The 18,658-nt window shown below is 34.5% G+C and overlaps 2 protein-coding genes across 3 annotated transcripts in view; both read right to left on the bottom strand.

Annotated features, from left to right (window-relative positions):
* SPR (G protein-coupled sex peptide receptor) overlaps positions 1 to 18,658 on the bottom strand; it is a 2,424,528-nt gene that overhangs the window by 2,376,895 nt on the left and 28,975 nt on the right. The gene's annotated exons all lie outside the window — the stretch shown is intronic.
* LOC145661205 (uncharacterized) lies at positions 13,596 to 14,003 on the bottom strand. Its single transcript, XM_081726659.1, has one exon. The coding sequence runs from the start codon at positions 14,001 to 14,003 to the stop codon at positions 13,596 to 13,598; it is 408 nt and encodes a 135-aa protein (XP_081582785.1).

Here is an 18,658-nt window from a genome sequence, read left to right as displayed (position 1 = left end):
GAAATTATACGAAATTATTTTGTCACAAAACCAATATTTTTAGTTTGTTTATTTAATTTCTTTATTCCAATGATCGTTTTGCTGGGTTTACTCCAGCACACCGTGATGCATATAATATCTATGATTTTGTTCAAATTTCAAGATGGATGAAGCCCTTGTCGCAAGAAATTCATATGAAGTCAGTTCTATTTTACAATAAAGTGGGATTGTTTATTGTAGAGTGCAGCGACGGATCCAGGCCGGACTTCTGGGGGAGCGGTGGGTTGTAATACTGCTACTTAGAGCTACTTTTAAGAGCTCCAAACTCTGGTATGGGTTTTATTTATATCTAATAAAATAAGAGTTTCCCTTTCTGGGGGGGTATTCGCCCCTGGTAGAGTACTTAACCGCAGACTTTGTAAAAGTTTAAGCAAATATATCAACAAATAAATCATAAGTTGGAACGAACCGATATTAAAATGGAGCAAATTCTGCAACGATTTACGGACGTGAAAAATTCTGTAGAAGTTGTCAAAACCATAGTGAATGAACACAGTAGGCCTAGTCAAATTAAGGAATTGCAAAAAGAGATAAACACCGTTAAAGAAAAGTTTAATATTTTAAACCGTGATCCGATTCCAGTTGTCAATACTGAACAAATAACATATCAACCTGAAGTAGCAGTGGACGTGGGAGATTCTTCTGAAGGATATTCAATGAAGGATGACAGCGAAGCTAGCATTTTGATAGATGGAAGAAGCAATCATTCGCATCATCGTAATAGAAATATTCATGTAAACTCCAATCGTTGTAAGCACATTCGTAAGATTAATCATTTTAGATTTAGTGAGATTAGGTCTTTGACGAAATTTAGTGGAAAAACAGACGACATTCCGGCCAGTACTTTCTTGGAAAAATTCGAAGATGAATGTGATTTAATGGGAATAGATCAATCTAAATTTCTGAAAATATTGCCTCATGTTCTACTACCCCCATACTCTGTGTGGTTCAAGGCAACCAAAAATAATTTACGTAATTATTTGAATTTTAAGAATGCCTTGCTTACTAACTTCGAGAATGACTTCATGTTGGCCAATAGGGACGCCCTAGTTCGGAATCGGCATTTTAATCCGAAAGTGGACCGAAATCTTGCTGATTTTGTCATATCTGTGTACAACGAATTATAATTAATTAATCCATACCAACCGGAATCAAAAGTAATAGCCTCAATACAAATCCTTTCAAGTTACAACAAATGCTGATTTCTGCGCAATGTGTTAATTTTAATCATCTTATTATGATAGTTCAAAATTTTGTGAGTCAATTTACGTTACAGGTTAATAATAATCGAAATCAAGCAAATGATAATTGTAATCAAGTCAATTATGTACCAGTTTGGAACATAAATGTGAGAGAAGAAGGTGTTCGTAATGCGAGAAATAATAGCAGATTCAATGGTAATGAAAATAGAGTTGAACCTAATTTTACCGGTAGTAGAACCGAATCTAATTTTAGAAGGAAATGAAATAACAACCATAATGCTTTCTGGAACCAAGCGAATGACAGATCTAATTTTACCCAAAATAGATTTCGCAATAGATTTCTAGATGGCAGGAATTCACAAAATAGGGATCCGAGTACCGTTGAAGTACATAATAGGCAGGATCGTATATAGTGTACAATGCAACTTAATCGAACCCTTTGGCAATGTAACTTAAGCTAATGTTGTGGCGTCCGAGAAAACATATTCAATTGGTTTTTGTTTTGTTTCACTTTAAATACCGTAATGATTTCATTTGTTATTCATACTTTGTTTGAATTCCATACAGATAATAAAAATAATGGATACTAAGTTGCAGCAAGTTGTGGTATGAACACGGATATTGCTTGCTAAAAGTTATGATAAATATGCTAGAATAAATAAAACATATTATATTATATTCTAATCTATTTAAACCTTGCTAGTTCTTAATATAATAATTTCTTTATTTGTGTTGATCCTGAATATGATCTTAATTAAGTCTTATTTATTTCATTTGGTGTATTGTTATAATTACTTTATATATCATATTTTTTATGAATTTTATGCAATTTACATCTATGTATTGATACAAATATTGTTTATTAGCATTGTACTTACGCATAAATGGAAGAAATCTATATTATAAAAGAGAACGTACAAATCCTTTGTTCCCTCATCACGCTAATACGGCTGAACCAATTTCTTTTATTTTTGGGGGGTTATTAGGATTTGGACCCTAGATGGTTTTTATCATATCACTTTAATTTTTAATTACCAGTGTCTTGAGATAATTGACCATTCAAGTGTCCATAACGTACAAATCCTTTGTTATTAGTTCATCATAGGTAAAAATAAACGTATTTATATGCAACCCGCATGACCGTGTCACTCGGCGGGTTAACATAAATGACAGGCGCTATAATGTTAACATTTACTGCAATTTGAAAGCGAAAAAGTAAAAATTATCTAAGTAACAAAGTTTATTGCGTTCCGGGGTGACCGCAGCGAAGCGGGGCGGGTTAACATAAATGACAGGCGATATAATGTTAACATTTACTGCAATCTTCTATGGTTTTTATCATATCACTTGAAAGCGAAAAAGTAAAAATTATCTAAGTAACAACGTTTATTGCGTTCCGGGGTGACCGCAGCGAAGCGGGGTGAACGCTGCTAGTAAGTTATATAGTATGTCAGCATATACTAAGTTGATTTGTCAATGAGCTCCCATAATATTGATTTGAAGAATCTATGTTAGGACCTAAATAATTGATAAATTGATCATATTTTTTTAAAAAAATTTAGTCCTCTTCATCGATAATTTTATACAATTAGAGTGGAAATGATTATTAAATAAATATAAGAATGACATGAAATGAAATTAATATATATGTATTGTAAAGTATATATACGAGGGCTATTCGGAAAGTAATGTATCCATATATGTATAAATATGTAACGGTCCAGGATTCTTTCTTGAATTGTAAACAATTAAAGAAGTCCGTCGGGAGTCATTGATACAACGATATCGTGTATCATTGCGTTAAATTACTTCTATTTTTGTATTTTGATTTTGGGATAACGGTGCTTCAATGTATACAAACTGCTTGGTAGAAGAAAAATAAAAAGGAGATTATATGTTGTTGAATATATAGATAAAATGACAATGTAAGAAAAATAATTTTATCTCTAATGAAATTGTAAGAAGATAAAATAATAAAAGATAACATCCATAAAATGATATGTATACATTTATGAAGTTAGCCCGTGTTGATATATTATCTGGATTGTGGGCTAAAATAAACAATAAAATATTTGTTATTGTTATAATGTCAACAATTTCCGTCTGTTTATAAAGTCTGTATGCGTGGAGTTGGGTAAAGTTTTTGACCACGATAACTTACTTCGTATATTTCCTTAGCTTTCCCAAGGCACTTTCACAGAAATATATTAGGCGAAGTCAGGAGAGGCCACATATTTTTTCTAGCCCTCGGCCGCTATGAGTTAATCCGCTCCTGGTTTTTCTATTAAACTCAGAAATTTAGAACAACCCTAGACTAACAAATCATGGAAAAGATTAGCTTTCTAAAACTAATTATTGATTTTAACAAATCCCTAAAATATAAATCAATTCTTTCTGAAGTGGAAAAAAATGATTACTATTTGTCTTTCTACTTTTCACTTTCTTCTTTGATCATCTGTGTCTCGATGGATTTGACAGAGGTTTGCATTCTTTCCTATCCCAAGTTACATTTTTCATTTTCTTGAAAGTTTTGTATTACTATATTTAACTCGTATATTTCAGAATCTACATTTCTCTGTGTATTTTTTAATATAGCCAATAGTGTGATTCACTCATCTGTGGTATGTAAAAAAAGACGAAATGAAATCTTTCAGTTTTACGTCCCATGCTTATGCCAGTTAGGCTAAAGGAGACGGTGATGATGAGAAATGAATGAAATGGTGGAACGAAGAAAGTGGGAAGAAACGGGGGAACCCCAAGGAAGCCTACGCACGCGGTGTTTGTCCATCACAAAATCCACATGGTGTGAGCTGAGATTGAACCCAGGACGCCATGCACCAGAGGTGAACGCTCTGCCACTGAGCCACCGCGGCCCCGATATGTAAAAGAGAAAGTGTTCTTACTTGTGATCGAATCATGGGAAAGCGGCTTAACCGGGTGAGAAAACGACGTGATATGTAAAAGTAATCAAAAACGAGCGATAATAGTTTCTAATCCATAGATTTCCGGGTCGCTGAAGTGAATAGTGACAATCCAGATTCCTTTCACGTTCTACCCTATCAGTGTGGAGGTGATGGGCCAGAGTGGGAAGTAGGTGACATGTGTAAATAATCGAAAACAACTAGTATTAGTGTCCAATTCATACGTTTCGTGGTTGCTGAGATGAATAGTGACTAATCGATGCCATTTAAGTTCAAGTTCGGTCCCCATCGGCATGAGGGTAGAATGGGTGGAGGTGAGAAGAGGTAAAAGTACGAATTTCTATCATTAACTTTCATTGAAATGAGTATCATTAAGTGGGACAAAGAGGGTTCAGATTAGTATACAAACTATTTCTTACCATGCAAAGAACGAACATTTTAGCTAGGGGCGTCATAATATGCAACTATATTGCTTTTCTTATTTTCGAAATCATCTTCTTCATACTTTCCTTTCCACTAATTTTTCAAACATTATTATTAGATATCTTTGAGAAATCATCTAACTTTTCACTATTCCTCTGTGGCATTATTTCAAAGACTTCCATTCTTTATTTTAATTCTTCATTTTGCTTGGGGGCACGATGGTTCAGTGGTTGAGCACTTGCCTCTGGTGCATGAGATCCCTGGTTTGATTCCCGAGCAAGTAAATTTGTGATGGCCAACCTCGTGTCCGTGGTTTTTCTCGGGTGCTCCCATTTCGTCCAACATTCCCATTCCACCAATTCTTCTATCGTCATTCACTTGTTTTAATCATCGTCTCCCTTAGCCTTTTAAGGGTTTAAGAGGCATAATCATGAGACGTTAAACTCATGATTTCATTTCATTTTCTTCGTTTTGCTTGATTGATTCATTTGAATTTTAACATACCTTTTCAGCACCGGATTTGTATGATAAATGGACCTTCGGCTTAACATGGTATTATGAGCTTCCAGCGAGAATCGAACTCAAGTCTTCTGTTCCAAAGGCGTGCGTACTAACAATATTGGTACGAGGGATCTTTCCACAATCCACATGATAGTTTTTAAAGCATTTTAGTATTTTACGTTACGTGTGAAAAAAGGTCCATTAGCATATCCCAAATCCATGTACAAGATTATAATTTGTAAATAAATCAGAAACAAGAAAAACCAGTAGCCAGAACACGACTTTTATTTCCTCACTGGTACCACACAGGCATATCAATCTAGTCAGAACATTAATATAGAGTTTCTGTGGTCTTAAGTAATAACTTTATATGAAGCAGTTAGCGTGAATTTTATAGGCAAATTTCAGTTTATGAACACTTTCTTTTCATTATTGTTTATGTTTCAGCTGTATTTTTTCTCTTCTTTCTTTTTCGTTTTGGTTCGATCTCTGAAAAGAAGCCAGGTCTTCCACATTTCTGGCAAAAATGCTCTTGTCAAAATACTGTACACGTGAAAAGAATAATAAAAATCTCCAGACACGTTTGCAAAGAGAGAAGAACGAGATGTACTTTGAGAGCTGTTAGACTCTATGGCTTGCAGTGCACTTGCTGTGAATTCGTGTGCCAACGCTTTTGACACATTTGTTATGAGATGTTCCCTCAGATCTTTCACTGAATGTTCTCACATACTTTATCTTGATGCTATATATGACGCGAAGTTTTCTTTTCACACCCTTGAATCTCTTAGTTATTACGTCACGATTTTTAACGACCATCTACAGGAATAATCATTGCTATGGCCGTACTTTTTCTTTTTATGACGATCGTATTAATATATTTTCTTCCCTTTCAACAAGCCATGCTCAGGATTCCGAGAAATTCCGATATCCACGTTTCAGCTTTAAGTATTTGCTTTGAGGAAATAAAATCTACACCTTGCTTAAATGATTAGGGATTTTGTCTCTGACGCGAGAATTCTGGATTGGATTGCCGGAAAAAGCATAGGTAAAAGTTTGCTTTCCTGAGGAGGGACATTAAACAAAAAGTGAATTAAAAAGATAAACTACAACGAAACAAAATAATATCTACATGAAATTTATATTAAATTTAACGACCAATATTTATGCCCTTTTTGCTAAAAGAGATTGAATGATCATGGAAGAATATGAAAGTAAACAGGGAAAGTTGTAGAAGATCCAAGAACACAATACCATTAATCACGAAGTCATATGGCCTGGTATCGAATCAGTGATCCCCAACACCAGACGTGAGTACTTTACCACTAATAATCCATCGCTCCTCCTGCCGCATTTTCTATAGAAATTAAATAAATATTTCAGTGGTAGATTTTTACAGGCGATGATAATTTGATAACCGAAATACAATGATACAAACCATTTGTGCCCTGAAAATTTTGCCAACACAATTGGCACAAATGTGTGTACAAAGATCATTTCCTAAAGAGTCTGCTTGTGAATATTGTTTGAAATTTCGAGCTCTTTCGAGAATGAGTGCGCGCGCGTAGTTTCCCGCCATTCCTTGCGCACAGTCTGGCGCCATTTGCATCATGACGTCAGTTTGTACGCTTTCTAGTGTGAGATTAACGTCTTTAAGAATATCGGGCGTTCCGTCGACTGTAAAATAGCGTCAGTCAGAGGTTCCTAACAACAAGAAAATTGATGTCTGTGAATATTTATCACCAGATATGTATAATGTAAGGTGACAATGCAATGATGACAGTAAAGTGAGAGAATGGTTCAGATTGTCCAAAGAAGGGCTAAAAATGTCAGCAACTCAAGATCTGATCAAATATTTTGACTGGGAGGAATTCGGTCATCTGTCATAGAACCCAGACCCTGAGCCCAACGACCGTTACCAGTTCCACCATCTGAAGATCTTTCTGGGCAGCAAGTGTTTAGACACAGATGAAGATGTGGAAACGAACGTTAATTATTGGTTATTACAAGTGGCAGACTTCTATGAGGAAGATATTAAAAAAAAAAAAAAAAAACTCGTTGATCGCTACATTAAGTGAAAATTTAGACAGTAGATGTTTTTTGAACGAGGTATTTTCTTTTTTAACCCTTCAGCACTCGCCCACAGGCCGTCACGTGAGAACTCGCACGCCGTCGAAACGACCGCGCTGTAAAATTTGAAAATTTGACGTTAAGGAATAAATTACATAATTTTAAATGAATTGTATACTTGCCAAAAGCGGTGGTGTGTTGCAACAATACAGTCTGGAAAAGGATTAGAGGGGGTGAGGGGAAGTTTGCTCAAAGTCACTAAACAAAATCAAAGAATATTTATAGGTGCGGTCGAAAAGACCGCGCTGCGAGTTCTCGAGGGTTACATTTTTTTTTTTTCGTGTACGTTGTATACAGGTGTGTGTTAGAAAAGTAATGAAATTGATTTCCTGTTAAGGACGAAATGTATTATTTTTTACAAATCAAGGTTATTCCAATCAAAATAGTTCTTTCCGGTAGCTATACAGCGATAGAGGCTTTGTTTCCATTCTTCATATTGCTGCTGGAAAACTTGTACCGGACATTTTTCAGCTCATCGGTTACACTCTTCTGGATATTACCCAGAGTACCTGAATAGCGCCCTTTTCAAGTAGTTTTTGAGCAAGGGAAATAAAAAGAAGTTACAGGGAATAAAGTCGGGTGAGGAATCACAGAAATGTTTTATTCTCCCAAAAATTCATTGATGGAGACTGCCGTGTGACATAGTGCGTTGTCGTGATACAGAATCCAACTGCGTGCAGTGTCTGGTCATATACGTACCACCCTTTTCCTGAGTCTTTCAGAGATTGCCCGATAAAAAGTTTGATTCACAGTTTGTCTAATGGCACAAATTCCTCGTGGGCGATCCCCCGACTGTCAAGAAAAAAGTTTTGCACAATGTCATTCGGTTTTCAGGTTGAGAGTTTTCCCGCACGAGGTTCGTTTCCTACTTTGTTCTCAGGTTTCTAAGAAGGACTTGTGCCCTGCACAGGGAACTCTTCTATACGTCCTTTGTAATTTTTCAGAAGTCATAGTACCGGATCCGCCAAGCTTAAGATAACTTTAATGTCACAACGTTGGTCAAACTTTTGCCGGTCTACAATGGAAAAATTTCTGTAGTTAAAATTACCAAATATCAGAGTAAAATCATTTACCATTCATTTTGTAAGATGATATAAATTTAATTAGATTAAATTGCAAAATTTGCTGTTTTTTTTACAAATTTACAGTAAATTTATAAGAAAACTAGCAGCGTTCACCCCGCTTCGCTGCGGTCACCCCGGAAAGCAATAAACTTTGTTACTTAGATAATTTTTACTTTTTCGCTTTCAAGTGATATGATAAAAACCATAGAAGATTGCAGTAAATGTTAACATTATATCGCCTGTCATTTATGTTAACCCGCCCCGCTTCGCTGCGGTCACCCCGGAACGCAATAAACTTTGTTACTTAGATAATTTTTACTTTTTCGCTTTCAAGTGATATGATAAAAACCATAGTAGATTGCAGTAAATGTTAACATTATATCGCCTGTCATTTATGTTAACCCGCCGAGTGACACGGTCATGCGGGTTGCATATAAATACGTTTATTTTTACCTATGATGAACTAACAAAGGATTTGTACGTTATGGACACTTGAATGGTCAATTATCTCAAGACACTGGTAATTAAAAATTAAAGTGATATGATAAAAACCATCTAGGGTCCAAATCCTAATAACCCCCCAAAAATAAAAGAAATTGGTTCAGCCGTATTAGCGTGATGAGGTAACAAAGGATTTGTGCGTTCTCTTTTATATATATAGATATATAAGAAAATATGATATTTCTATAGATAAAAATGTAATTTTACACCATTTCATATTATAAATAGTAATTTTACTTTATAGTGTAAATTCATTTACATAGAGCTTGGCAAACAGATTGCCACCATTTTTTTTTCTTTTTGTAAATTTACCTATGAAATTTTTTATAGTGTATTTTTGTAATGCGCTCTCTACAATACTGTATAGCAAATGGAGCAAGTTCAAACCTGTACTGAGTCAACGGGAAGGGTTAGCCTAATTATCGTGTTAAGGTGAAGACAGCGGCGTTATCTTTTCGAGCAGTGTTGTTTCATTTTTCTATTATATCTTATATATATATTTATTAGATATAGATATAGATGCGTCACGGAGTGCGTACACAACGTGAAGAAAGAATGAAATCTCATTTTTTCAATTTGGTTTTAGTTTTAAATTTCGTAAGGTCACTAACCTTCTTAAATTTAATTTAGAAAGAAAGTACTCCTACATCATTTTTATTAAATTGTATTTCAATTTGTCAGTTCCTATTATAATTACTGGAGTCTAATTTTGGTACTAAAGTGATGTAATAATATCATGATTTGCATTTTTATTCTCTTTTTTAAAAATTTTATTTCAATATAATTGATCGTTACGAAACGTAATTTCTTTCTTCATTCTACTTAAAGTAGCTTCAATTTTAAAATTTCTTCATATTGGGCTTTTTGAATATATATATATATATATATATATATATATATATATATATATATATATATATATATATATATATATATATATATATATATATATAGCTAAATACAAAATTGAATTTCCATTTTCTTCCCTTCTTTTAGTTACATCAAAAATTGTTACTTGTAAGTCTTTTCTTTTTCCTATTCTTCCAATATTTCTGTGACAATTCCACACAACTCTCCCCTTTTTCTTTCAACCTCCGTCAGCCATCTTGCTTTTTCTATTTCCTTCTTTCATTTTGAAAATTACGACTCAACTGTTTGATTAAAAAAGTAATTAACTGTCTGTACCAAAACTCGTTCATCTCGTTCTTCTTTGCTTTACTTTTTTTTTCTTCTTCCTTCCTTCCTTACTTATTGTCTACGTCTGTCGTATACACCTTCATGTCTGGTTATATAGGTAACAAACATTTTTCAGCTATCAGGTTGCTTATATATTTTGAGTTTCATTTTATGAATATGATAATTTGAAGAAATAGCGGTAGCAGCTTTTTTTGTCTACAGTTAAAAGATATTTCAGAAGAAAAGTTTTAGAAAATAAGAAGCATCGATTAAAGGAGGCAGGGGCGCATCCAACAGGGGGGTCCACCGGACAAAAGCCACCCAAAACTTCGTAACTTGACATACACCTGTGCACTTTCTTAATAATACTATACTTGTTTAGCAGAGAAATACCTGACATAGACTAAAGATTTGACTTTACTCATCATGTCTACTATTAATTTTCTGATAAAAACAATCTAATTTTGGAATTTTTCGTGAGCATACAGGTACCACTATCTAAAAATTACCTATTTTTTTTAGCTCTAAAATAATACCATTTCGATACTACATAAAGATAGTCTCTTATGTTATTGGACTTTCCTCCCGAACCTTGGACTTCTCCCAACAAAAATTTCTGGATGCATGCCTGTCATTAGGATGAATATTTCAAGAACTATTTCAAGAAGTTTCCGTCCAAATTTCAAGTGTCTACCTGTAGTAATCTGGCTTAGGTTTTCAAGAATTAGTCACAACTTACTATATTATTTTATATAATATAATATAAATTATGCAGATTTCTTTTCTTATATACAATTTTCACTCAATATAAAGTTATCTAAAATTATTTGTTCGTAGTATTAAATTTGAAATATGATATTAATAACTAGTATATATTTACTTAGTAACGTTATGTCATTAATGAGATTTTATACTTTTATTTGTAGGCTAGAGCAGAAAATTAGATCTTCTGAAGTTTGAACTGCAGGTAATTTGAACTTGTTTACAGAAGGGAAATCCTTCTATTACAGAAGTTTACGTGTTAAGGGCTGCGTTCACGCTCTGATTCCAAATGCATATGATGAGAAAACAAAAGATAGACTGAAATTCATCTTAAGGTTTAACTTACATCCAAATTAATATCCAGAAGTTGCAAATTACTCGGAGCAAACGAGAAGTGTGTTTACAGTTTGAAAGGAATGGAATGATTTGTGTGGATATTTGAAGGTTTCATCAACCTTAGAATATAATTCTTCATGTTACAAACAGTACCCTGTAATCTTATGATTTATATTTTTAGTTCTAAGAGGATCGTTTAAGATTTTGTGTTATGTTCAAGAAGCAGTTTTGGTAAGCACAATCGGCATTGATTAAACATATACGAGGTGCAGTGGCGTATTTAGGAGGCTATCAGGCTCAAGCCTCCCTCCGCGAAGCAAATTTGTTAGTTTTTTGCATTCCACGTACAACAATATCCTTCTTACTATTTCTAAACATTACATTGACTTTCCATTTTCTTATTTTCTTTGTTGAGAAATAAAACTGTGTTTGTGAAATTTTTCCATGTAAGAACTGTCTTCATTATTTTTCTTTCTTTCGTTCATTCTACTCTTTTATTTCTTGTTCTTAGTTGTTACATTCTTTCGTTTCTCCTATCTAACTTTCGACGGTTGTTACTTGTGATTCAAGTCGATCGTCGTCAGTAACACCAAAACTAAGAGGAGCTGATAAGCGAAGCGGGACTTTAGTTATTATAGCAAAGAGATATTAACATCGTTTAGTTATAAAGAAAGGTAAATGTTTGAATTAAATAAAATCAGGAGGAGGGAATAAGTAGCCCGGGAAATAAGGTAGGCCAAGAGGATGCTTCCTTTTTCTTTTATGAATAGAATAAAAGGTTAGAATCACTGCTAATTTTTTTGTATCATATCACATAAAATCCACCAGTCTGCAATTCTTGCCATTAAAACTACAATCAGTATATTTCAGTTTCAACTTAACATTTTCTTTAAGGTTAAAACGTACAGATAAAACATTTCCATTTTTTCTAAAAATGAAATCAGTTAAATGAAATTAGAGCATAAATATTCAAAATGTCTTTGCAAGAGCGTCTTTTCAGATTTGCCTGGGACAGTAAGATTCTCCATAGATATACGAGTTTTACGTTTTTTCCTAGCATATTAATGGACAATCGATAAAAATACATTTCATTCTCAAACTCATGTGGGTAATTGCCCCCTGCTTTCCCGCGTTGTGTATAGCCCCCGATACAAAATCCTAAATACGCTACTGACGAGGTGCATAAGGAGGTAAGTTTAATCCATCTCCAATAGCAGTGGTGGCAAGACCTCTTAGTGAATGCTACATTAAAAGATGATAATCTTACTGTTGTTGTTGATTCAAGTTTCACACAGAGGCTAAATGGAACGCAGACCTACAATTTAAGAATGAATCTGCATTATCGTAATGTGCTGAAATTTCAATGTTCTGTTACAAAGAATCAAACCAAGGATCCCGTGCACCAAAGGCGAGCGCTAGCCAGTAGACATATGGAGAGTGCAAGTACATTTGAAGATCTACACAAGTCTGCATTACAAGATTCCTTAGATATTTAGCAAGTTTGTGCAATCTCACAAGTTTCGGGTTGCAAGGTTGTAGCAAAATTCCTTATTGCAAGCATTTAAAATAAATATATAGGGTGTATCGAAAAAAAAAACTTTTTTCGAAATGTTAACGAGGATAGTGCAGAAAAGTAATCAGTTGTGACCAAGAAGGCGTCTATTTTTTTAAAAAAGAGTTTTGGAGGTCGTTTAGTTGGCAGGCATCGATGTTGAAGTTTTGATAGTGGTTTGGGTATGCAATACGCACAACAATTTCACAAAAATGTTACAGTCCGGTCCAAAAAATATCTCCACTTGAATGTTTTGCTGAAAAACAAGTTTTGCTACTATAATGAGAGACTATTTGAACATGATTGTGCATGATGTGTTTCGCAATTTATTTTACTACATAGTTTCATTTTTTTTACACATCTGACATCGATTTCAGTATTTTGTGTGATGACCTTTAGCTTGTTTCAGTGCCTGTACTCGTTTCAGCATTGACGCAACAAGATTGTCACAAGTGCCTGGCTCGATTTCATGATACCCACATGAACAATTTTTTCAATTAGTTCCCTTTAATACAATATTTGCTTAGTTTAGTCGACATAATGGCCCACAAATTTTAAATAGGGTTTAGGTCCGGTGAATTTGCAGGCCACCAAAATCTCTGGATACCAAGATCTGACACACATTTGTTAACAATATTCGAGCGATGACATGCAGCATTATCGTCTTGGAAAATGAACGGTCTCAAGTAAACTCCACTGAAATGGTCCCTGGCTGTGTATAAGAGTTCCCTTTTTAATATCTGATAGTATTTCAAACCATCAATTGAACCAACGCACACTTTCAATCTTCCCACTCTCTTTGAACACATCGCTCCTCACAACGTAACACTATCACTAAACTTTTTTGTTTCTTTGATGTATTCTTTCTGCAACTTCTCTCCAGGCTCCATCCACAATTTCACACCACTATTGTTCCCAAAAACACTAAATTTCTTCTCATCTGAGAAAATTACTTTCTTCCAATCTTCGGCTGTCCAGTTTTCAAACATTTCTACGAATCGCGTTCTGTCCGTAAGTGTTTGCGTAACAAAAGTGGCTTCCTTACAGGACTTTTCTTCTTAATGTTCATGTCAGAAAGCCGTCGGAGCACTGTTTGATGTGCAACTGACTCCCCTACTTCCTCACTTATCTTAACAGCAATCTGCCTGGAACTTAATTTCCTATCTTGCTTAGCAATCCTTTTGATTGTGCTACAGAGGCAATCGTTTGTCTTCTTTTTACGCCCACATCTATACCTTAAACTTGACATTCCGGTTTCTGCCTGACATTTCAAAATGTTACCAACTGTTTTATGATCAATGAGTAGCCTTCTAGCAATTTCCCTGTTAGATATCCCTTCCGAATTCCATGTTAAAATTTTTCCTTGCTTCCGAGGAGACAGGTCTTTCGCCTTTCCCATGATGTAAACACTGAAAATTTAGAGTGAAATTAATATTAAAGTACACAAATACACTTCTACAGCACTGTGAAATTCAGAATCGAACAACAGTTCACTGAAAAATCATCACTCGGCAACAACAGCTGACTGAAAATGGCGGGAAAGTGTTCGAGCGAGAAGTCGTGCTTAGCGGAAAAGACCAGGAAATGGTGATTAGCAAAGACACTTAGGGGATATTTTTGTAAACTAAAAAGACGCGAATGTCATCTCCAATTTGATTGTTGCACTAATTTTAAAATTTTGGAATGAAATCTTTCTGTAATTTTAACTTACTGCATATTACAATATGTTAAACAAGACAGGCCAACCTGTTTCCTGACATCTATTCTCTAACAAAATCAATAAAATTAGAGGCAATATCAATAGAATTATTCCTAAGTATACTTCGAATTATTTACAATATCCATTTAACCTAAAACCCATGATAAGAAATAAATTTGTTTGAAAATCTGAAATAAAATATACGTTTAAAGTAAATATTCACAGTGGGGATATCTTTTTGGACCGGACTGTATTATTTGGCTATTTTATGTTTTTTTTGGGGGGGGGGGATTATGGTAGATTGTTTTGTTTATGACAAATGCATTAAATTCGTGCCCTAGGGGTGGTTTACTATGCTGTTTACTTATGCTTTTGACCAAAAACTATTAATTTTAAGCTAAAAATCCTTTTTTTTTCTATTGATGTTGTCAATTAGTTTTGACTTTGAATTTTATTCGAAACTTTTCCGTTATCAAAGTTAAAATAAAGGATTTGGCTTTCTAATTGCTAATAGTTCCTCAATTACTGTCTAACGCTAAGTTTATTTTCATGGTCTATTATGCTTTGAAAATAACCCAGAGCTCACTACGAGGAGGTGCGTGGAATTTACAATCATTTTTTGTTCGCAATGTCGGAATGTGACCTCTAGATTTGAATTTCACTTTGATGTAGCCATCACATGCGCTGATGTTGAAAACGGAATAAGTATCCTCAGTAATGATTTTCAAAAGTCGTTCCACTCCTTGGGAGCGGCAGGGAAACTCTTGAATTTCCAATTTTTTTTTTGGGGGGGGGTTTAAATACCATCATTTACTTTCTTATTTGTAATATTATTGGTCAACAGAGATTCGTGGAGGGATCATGAAATCAACTATTCAAGTAACAGTATTGTTCTGCATTAAGATTGATTGTTGGTAAAACAAAAGTGCGAAATCTTTTCAATCTTCTTGCTTTCTTAATTCCTTGTCAATCAAGATTTCTTACGTCTGAATATTGGTCGGTTATTAAAGTCAGAAGGAAATTTTTAGAATGGGCGAAAAATTCGATTTGTTCAACGATCCTATCAATAAGATCTTTCAAGTGGTGTGGAAGAAACCGGGGCAAGTGAATCATATTCCAGAAATGTTGTGGTCCGTCAGTTATCGATGGTTCCTTCTTGATGTCAAACGACAACGGTGCGTATATTTTCATTATGTATATTGCAATAAACTGCAGTTGTTGAGGGGAATATGACGTGATTATATACAGCCACGACATCCAGCATATCGTTGTTTAACCACCGCCACTAGATTTCTTATGACAGATTTAAGCATGGACCAACAATTTCTTTTGTATATCTGTTCAGCTGTTTCGAGAAGTGTTTTGTCAGCCATTTTCGAGAGAATCGATTTTTTTTATTCTCCAATAAACTACACTTATTTTGGAAAGTAGAAAAAGAAATCGTACATTCCTTCTGAAGAATTTTATAAGAAAAATCTCATGTTTAACATTTGATTTAGGTTCGTTGATTGGCATGGCCTCTAGGAAACTGTACCGAAACCAGAGATTTTTGTTGCGGGTTGCAAGATTTGGGAGGCGGTCAGTAATACAAGACCCTATGTTTACGTAGTACCGAACGGGTGTTATTCTACACAAAAAGTAAACACTAAATATATTTTTAACTACTGACATCCATATTCTCGCGAAAAATGATACAATTACATCGCTTTTATCAGAAAAGAAATAGCACAGATGGTGATGACTACAGAATCAAATCTTTAGTCTGTATCAAGTATTTCTCTGTTAAACATGTATAGGTTTATTAAGAAGGTGTACAAATGTATGTCCAGTAACAAAGTTTTTTCGGGGGGGGGGGCGTACGGACCGGACGGATCCTGTGGGTGCGCCCCTGGGATTGTACACTCCGGGACAAAAGTTCTTTCCGTTTCATGAAATTAGTTCCGTAAATAACTTCAGAACGAAAGGTCAATTTGAATACAGTTTTCAGTAAATTAAAAAGAACGTAATTTTCTGTACGTTGTAGCCACACAAGCGTTGGACATTTCAGCCATACTACGGTTATTCCCAAAATATTTTTTTTCCAAATAGAAAAAAAAGTTTTGTCGCTGACTGTACATTTATGTTGGGACAGACAAACATACGGATATACATAGAAAATATTTTTGTTTTTGTTTAATACATAAAGATCACGAAACATGTAAGTCAGTTGAAATCTCTAATTCGATTTTTTTCGATGATAACCATATTTTCTTCTAATCTGGAAGCCGTTGTAGCCCACTGGTTGAACTCTCACTTCTGGGGTGTGGAGTTCCAAATGCGTTTAGTGGTGGACAAACACCGTGTACATGAGTCTCCTCTCTCCTTCCACTTTCTTCAGTTCATCATTTCATTCATTATTATCTCACTGTCTCCTTTAATCTCGATGCATATCCGTGGGATGTTGATGTTGAATTTTCACTTCATTTGTTGTTTCCTGTCGTTGCTCGAAAGTGTAAAATTGCCTTACAAAGGGAGGAGATTTTCTCAAGGTTAATTGCACAGAGAGTCAAAGTAAAGGCAAATTCATACCTAAAAAATGAAATGAAATCTTTGAGTTTAACGTCCCACCTTATGTCCTGTAAGCTAAGCGATACGAATGATTAAGACATGTGAATGATGATGGATGAATTGGTGGAATGAGAATATAGAAGGAAAATGGAGTATCCCATGAAAACCCCCAGATACGATGTTGTCAGCACGAACTTACTTGGCCGGGGATGGAACCTGGGACCCCACACACCAGAGGTAAGCACTCAATCACTGATCCATCGAGTCTAGACGTAGATTTTGGCTCTACTTTAATATAGGACTATTTTTTTCCTCTTGGTCAAGATTTCATGTTTATCAAAGACTAGAGATCATATTTAGTTTATTGACTATTTTACAGTTTTTTCCTAGATTTAAAATCGGTTCTTAAGAGATTGCTTGAAAAATAAAATAAGAAGAAGTTATTTTTGGATCAGCAGTCTCTCGATTGACTTCATGTAACTCTTCATTCTTTCCTATTCTAAGCCAGACTTCTCTTGATTTCCTTTTAAGTTTTCTAACCTGTAAGTTGAACAAAGTAAATACGTATTACCAAGCATACAGAAGAAGTAGGAAATGGCAACAACAAAACTAAGTAAAATGTTTTTCTATGTGTTCTGTTGCAATCCAAAACTTTGATCTCAGAGAGACAAAATAAACATACTAACTTTTTAAAAGGTATCTTTATATCTGAAACTAATGTTTAAAATACAAAAAAGTAAGTAATTTCTCTAAACTTTGTGATCGTAAAGCGAACTGTTATGACTAACGAATATTACGGCTATTAAAGTATCATTCAGGTAAATAGACTCGCCCACTATTTACCCTAGAGGCAGATCTGACATTTTAGCTTGTTTTCCTTCATTTAGTGAACAAAATTAAAAATATTAACATTTCGAACTTCTATGAAACTTCTATGAGCGACCATAAACATAGATATTATATATGTGTGGAAGTTTGTATTTGAGATGGAAGAGAAAATTTTGCTTTCGAATACTACCTTGGAGGCTAGTAACACAGTTTTTGGCAAATAAATTACCCATAAAATGAAATGAATATCTCATTTCATAATACCTCTAAAACTTACGTTGCGCTTCGTACATATGATATGATGAGGAAAGGGATTAATGACGACGTTAATATAAAGTGATATTCAGGATGAATATACATATCTTGTCAATTATTACATGTTGCGATAAATGTATTTTTCCAGAATTATATTTATATGGACAAGTGACACATGATCTTATCAGCAACACATACAATACGCATATTGACATTAAATCTATGAGGTAAAAGTATGTTACATGCCTCATTTCTCAAGAACGACAAGAATAAATCCTTACAAAAATAACTACACTATATACATGTTAATAAACCTGAACGTTGTGCTCCGCTGTGTATTCACGTACCATTTCGTAAGCTTTCTTAACTTTTTAACTAAAAATGGTATATCTACGAACGAAACGTCTCGCTTACTTGAATGTACCACTCTTAATGCGAGGCGTGTCAGAAAAGTGAAAATATAAACGAGAAATAAGACATACGAGAAATGTATTGGCATCAAAGAATACTACCCTGGTAGAGAGGGTATTTCTCAACGTAAGTCGCACCGTTGTTCCAACACTTCTCTGAACATGGAACAAGTGTTTGTATCTCACAATAGTAAAAATTCGACTCCTGAATCTTGGACCATGTTGTTCTGCCCCTCGTCAAAGTGTTTTCCTTCAAGCTGTTTCTTTAGGAACAGGAACAGATGATAGTTGCGCATTGTGAGGTTGGGGTTGGAT

The sequence above is a fragment of the Thermobia domestica genome, chromosome 9, assembly GCF_964235325.1.
Source record: "Thermobia domestica chromosome 9, izTheDome1.hap1.1, whole genome shotgun sequence".
Taxonomy (NCBI): Eukaryota; Metazoa; Arthropoda; class Insecta; order Zygentoma; family Lepismatidae; genus Thermobia; species Thermobia domestica.
Note: the sequence above shows the minus strand (reverse complement) of the source record. Positions and strands in the feature narration are given on the sequence as shown.